The sequence below is a fragment of the Herpailurus yagouaroundi genome, unplaced genomic scaffold (assembly GCF_014898765.1).
Source record: "Herpailurus yagouaroundi ecotype Mexico unplaced genomic scaffold, PumYag 29, whole genome shotgun sequence".
Lineage (NCBI taxonomy): Eukaryota > Metazoa > Chordata > Mammalia > Carnivora > Felidae > Herpailurus > Herpailurus yagouaroundi.
In genome coordinates, this window is record NW_024412377.1 from 60427661 (window position 1) to 60433660 (window position 6000).

General features: G+C 43.9%; 1 protein-coding gene across 1 annotated transcript in view; it reads left to right on the forward strand.

Moving 5' to 3' along the window:
- Positions 1–6000, forward strand: part of DOCK2 (dedicator of cytokinesis 2) — a 418809-nt gene that overhangs the window by 336183 nt on the left and 76626 nt on the right. Inside the window, exon 30 of the mRNA XM_040444509.1 lies at positions 1878–1956. Coding sequence (XP_040300443.1) covers positions 1878–1956 — 79 coding nt within the window. The remainder of the gene's footprint in view (positions 1–1877; positions 1957–6000) is intronic.

Below are 6000 nucleotides of genomic sequence, written 5' to 3' on the forward strand. Positions count from 1 at the left end.
TAATACTTTCTTTACTGGCATCCTATTGTGTCTCAGGTAAGCCAAATAGGCATTTTCCCTGGACCAGACATTCAATGGATAAGTAGTTATTGATTATTCACTGTTAATCAAAAATTTTAGACAGTGGTACAGGTAAGGTCTGTCCATTCTCCTTGAAGACTTTACAAAAACACATGCACAATGGAGACTAGATCACAGTTTGGCATGTGGCAGTTTGGAGGCTATTGCAGAAATCTAGGAGAGAAATGATGGTGGTTTGGTTGAGGTCACTGGCAATGGGGTGATGAAAAGAAGTCAAATTATGAGTGTATTTTGAAAGTAACACTGAGAGGTTTTGCTGACAGGCCAGGTATAGGATATGAGAGAAAGAGAAAAAATCAAAGATGCTTCCAGGTTTTTTTTTCCCCCACTGAGCAATTGGAAGAATGGAGTTACTCTTAACTTAGATGGGAAGACTACAGGTAATAGGAGTTGAAATTCTGACATTATGTTTGAGATGCCTATTAGTCATCCATGTGAGGGTATGGAGTAAGGAGCTGGGTTGTAAGCTGGAGCTCAAGGGAGAGACCAGGGAGGAAGATGTAAGTTTGGGAGCCAAAGGCAAGTAGGTTGGAGAGTAGATGAGATCACAGAGGGAGTCTCTGATTTCAAGGAAAGTACAGTCTAGTGGAGCAGACAGGCATTATTGAGTCACACAAATAAGCCATCCTAGACCATGATGAATTCTGAGAAAAGAAATTGCAATGACTGTCCTTTGGGGGACACAAAGATGCAGCAGACCCTGCCCTAAAGAGATTTAAAAGAAGAGAGGTAGTCTATACAAAGGAGGAATGCAGCTTTGTATCAGAAAACAAGAAAAAGCACAGAATAACAGTGAGAAATTAGTCCAGAAAGGATGGGGTCCAGTCATGAAGGCCATTGACTGTCAAAAGAAAAAGTTTGGGCTTATCTTGTAGACAGTGGCCAGTCACTGAAATGGGTGATTAACATGACTGGAGGGGCCCATTGGGCAAAATATTCTTGATATTGACAAGGCAAGAGATGGGAGGCTGAAAGACCAGTCAGTGGGGCTTGGTAGGAGGAAGGGAAGGAAGAGATGGATGGGAAGACATTTAAGGAGAAACACAATTTGACAACAGGTACCAAAATGTTAAGTGGGCATAACATTTGCTAAGTATTACCACTTCAAGAAGAAGAAGACTGGAAAAGAGGTATATATAAGAGGTGCAAGGCATACATAAAGAGCGATCACTGAAACACTGTAAGAGTTGAGCATCTAGGATCATCACTAAATGACTGATTACATAAACCGTGACACATCCATACAATGGCATGCTCTTCAGTGATTAAAAGGCATGATGTATATCTGCATTCATTGGCACGAAAGGAACACACTATTTATTGCTGAGTAAAAAAGACAAGCTGTGAAACAGCATTTGCCGTTTAGCCCTATTTATCAAAATGATATCTTTCAAATACCACTCATGTGTATACATCTAGGGAGACCTTTGAACATAACGTTCATCAGAATCTCAAGGATGGTTTTCTCTAGGTGATAAAATTTGGTGGTTTTTTTGTTTGCTTGTTTGTTGTGGAGGAGGCAATTTCTGTCTTTCTGGATAGCATAAATTTTCTGGCATAAGCTTGTAATAGTTTAAACAAAAGATAATGCACATTTTCTAGGGAAGTCAAATGGTTAGTTCTTAAGTTCTTGCAGAGCAAACATGGCCCCAGGTCTACTGTATGAGCAGGTGGGTCAGCTGACCTCTTCTTTGGGTCTTTGAGCCCCTCCCTGAGGGAACTTTGGTCTGGAAGATGGGGAGGGATGCTTGACCTAGCATGCTGAGATGGCCTAGTGATCTTCTCCCCTCTTCCAGGGTCTTCCTGAGAGCGATCAACAAGTTTGCAGAAACCATGAATCAGAAGTTCCTGGAACACACAAACTTTGAGTTCCAGGTGAGTGTGAGGCACCATGGTGTGCTTGGGGTGCCCTGGCAAGGTGGCTCTAGCATCTTGGGCTGATTGCTACATCAAACACATCTTGAAGCACACATAAGGTATGCCAGTGCCTCTGGGGGTTTCCACAGACGGATGTGGGCAAGGAGGGAACCAGGCCCTTGATTGAATAGTCATTAACTGAGCAGCATATGCAAATGTGACTGTATAATGTATCTTATGCTAAAGAGGAGATTTGCGTTCATCCATTGTCAGAGTGGGTACCACCTTTTAGAAATGTATCACATTCTTGTAGTTTTCTATTCACCGGAGCCTAGAAAAGCAGCCACTCACACTGAAAAATAAAGCTCACAAAGCTCACAGTACATTTCATGATTCCTTCAGAAGTCACTTTTTGGGTTCAGACAATCCCTGGGGCCTCTGTGAGATGTGAGGGTCTCAAAACACATCCCTGGGGCAAGCAGAGTGCCACATCTGCTCAAGGCGTAGGCAAGAAGAGACAATTCCTCAAAGCCTTGGGGAAAAGCCCAGATTGCTACCTCTGGCTGGAGATGTGAGAGAGAAGGTCCCTGAAAGGGGATCCCTCCTCTGGGGAAACCCCTGACCCCCAGGATCTCTTGCAGTGCAAGTTTAGCAAGTAGCCGGTGAGCTGAGGCAATGGTATTTTCTGCCTGCTCATCTAGGGTGTTCATTTCTTAGCTGGGCTTTGGCCTATGACTAGATGTGCAGCTTCAGACAAGGCCTGGGCTGTCTCCATGCCTCAGTTGGCTCATCTGTAAAAAGTTCATAATACCTACTCTTTCTGTTTCATAGGGTTTTTGCAGAATTGGAATGTGTCAGGGGGCTTGCTGGGAGAATTCACTGTAAGGTTTCACCAGTCTCCATTCAAATGCTTTCTCCCCTGACTGAGCCCCTTTGAGGGTTCCCCGCTGATCCCATGGTTTTTATGTATTACCACTTAGCCTGTTGTAGTCTCTTCATAGCACTAAATGTTATTTGAAATTATCTTTCTTATTTGTCTACATGCACATTTTTTTCTCTTTCCTCCAGTAAAGTGTAAGTTTCATGAGTGTAAAGACCTTATACTCACAGACTCTACGCTCTGTGCCCAATGCATAGTAGGCCTCCTTGGGGAGATGATGCCTGGGTGGAGGGCTACGAGGTCCACTCTGTTGGAAAGCATTATCCTATAAGTACGTAATAAACATTATCTTTGAATAAGATTCTCTCCCACTACCTTGCATTCAAATCAGGCAACTGAGCTATTATGATAATGATGATAACAAGAGTAGCTGCCATTTTCTGAAGGCTTACATGTGCAGATCTCATGGGAAGCATTCTATGGGCATTATCTTTCTCAGCCCTTACCACTACACTACAAGTTAGTTACTCTTACTAGTACTTTTTCTGCTGGAAGGATGTGGGAACTGAGACTCAGAGGTGATAAGCAGATAGCCTGAAGTGTCACAGCATGTCAGCGAGGAGTTGGGCCCAAAGCACAGCAGTGGCTGACATCACAGCTGCAGATCACCACAGTCATGTGCTAGATAGGGAGTCACCCCCGCACTGGGTTCATGGAGAGGTTCTGGCTGAGAGTTATAAATCTCTGACATGGAAACAAAACATGTCACTTTGGCTGTTTTGAATCAGGAGAAGTGTTTGATTCCCTTCCAAATGTGAACCAGATGCCTGCAGGCTTCAGGTACGAGTGTGTTCCAGGAAGCTAATAAGGTCATTGCTTTTTTGGAGGGGCAGCTTGGAGTAACATACCTAGAGGCCAGCAGTGAGGCAGTGTTTAGGCCATAGAACTGCCAGCTAGTCTGTCCATCTCTTTCCGTGGGTGGTGGCAATGACAGCCTCAGACCTGGTTTCCCCGACTCTGGCTCTCCTCCATGGCCTTAGGGGATACTTTCCAAGAGAAGTGCAGCTCCTGTCCCTCATGCCATTATTTTAGGTTTTATCCTGTTTTCCTGAAAAAGAATCTGCATCTGAGAGATGCCCAGAGAAGTGGGGATTTCATACATAGAAGGTTTGAGCTTACGAGCTGTGTGACTTTAGGCAAATTACTTCACTCCTCTGTGCCTCAGTCTCTTCAATATCAAATTAAAATACTAATAATAGCTGCCTCATTGGATTTTTGAGGGGATTAAGTGAACTAATTCATGTAAAGCACTTAGAACACTACCAGGAACATGGTAGCAATTTAATAAAATGTTAGCTTATTATGATAATGGTCATCATTTTGACGTGATGGTCCTAAAATATGTCAAATCTAGGAACTCAATGTCAGTCCTTGGTAAACAGGATAGTGGGAAGGCATCTTTCCAGTCCCACACATTGCCTAGGGCTGTCATACCCACAGAGTTTCATAAAACAGAAAAATGGCCAACATTACAGAATGAAATAAGTCTCTTTTCCTAATGAGACTTCCATAGATATTTGTTAAAAAGTATTCAAGAACAGGATCATTTTTCAACCTTATCTTTGTTCTCCTACCTTCTCCTCACCCCGTGCGAGAATGGATTTGTTCTCTGTACCCTGCCTGGAACATGCCTTGTTTCCTTCTTATGGTTTCATTAATTATGCATTTAATATCAGCAGGAACAGCATCCATCACTAAGCGCTGCTGGCCTTGGCAGCCACTGTCCAGAGGAGGGGTAGGTGCAATGAGATTATCTCTAATATCTTTTCTGGAACTGCGGTTTTATGATACGAAGGGCAAAAAGCAAGAAGCTCTGTGGGTGCCACTCTGTGGGTGACAAGACCTGGGAATTATAGAAATTATGTTTTCTGCCTGAGGCTAAAATAATTTGCATTCCCAAGCCCTGTTCCGGAGGCTGGGCCTTGGTATTTACATGCATTTGAATGGTCAGGGAAGACCAAGGGAGGATTTCAAATTCAACTCAGCAAGGAATTCTGTTTAAGAGCAATTCTCATGGGTCCAGGACTACTGCAACACATTATGAGGAACTCAGAAGCAGAGCAGAGCACTGCTCTGCCCTCAAGGATCTTAGAGTCATATAGTAGGCTGTAAATCCACCTTCTAGCATCCAAGCTTTTGAAGATGACTTTTTTTTTTTTTTAGTTTATATATTTATTTTTGAGAGAGAGGGAGAGAGAGAAAATGTGCAAGAGAGGCAGAGAGAGAGGGAGAGAAAGAATCCCAAGCAGGCTTCACCACCAGCACAGAGCCCAATGTGGGGCTCAATCCCACAAATCGTGAGACCATGGCCTGAAGTCAAGAGTTGGATGCTTAACTGACTGAGCCACACAGGTGCCCCAAAGATGACTAACTTTTATTAAGCATCTACTTAGGGCATTTTCATCCTCACCATAACCCAGTTAGGTTGGGATATACCAAGTTTACTGGTGAATATACTGAGCTTCAGAGAAGTGGTTGACTTTTCTGTTAAAGGTCATCTAGCCGCTAAGCAGGAGCTGCTGGAATTCAATTCCAGTCCTGTGTGCAAGTCCCAGGCCCTTTCCACTCTTCTGCACTGTCTCTTAAAAACAGAGTGCCTTTCAAATCTAGGAGACAGCTCTATTTAGCTTCAGAAACACTGTCTGCCCTAGTTAGCTCTTGCTGGAATCTGGGATAGAGAGCTCTACAATGATTGGCTGTGGGATTAGATTCTCCATGTTGGGTACTCTGATTGGCCAGGAATCCGTGGCTACACTTCAGATGTGCTCTTTGGCCCTAGGAAGATTGTTTCTCTCTTAGGCAGCTGTCTGATTACTACTAAGGACATTCTCTCTACTTGGGGAAACTGTAATTGGCTCTGCATTTGGTAATTCCAGCCTTGGCCTTGAGGCATTTCTGGATCAGCTTCTGGGCACCAGATCACCTTGGGATCATTTTTGAACCAGTACTGTAGACCTATGAAATGAAAAGGATACTCCCAGTCATTAGTGAAGGACTAAAAGCAGGCTTGGTCTTTATAAAGGCAATGTAGGGGCGCCTGGGTGGCGCAGTCGGTTAAGCGTCCGACTTCAGCCAGGTCACGATCTCGCGGTCCGTGAGTTCGAGCCCCGCGTCAGGCTCTG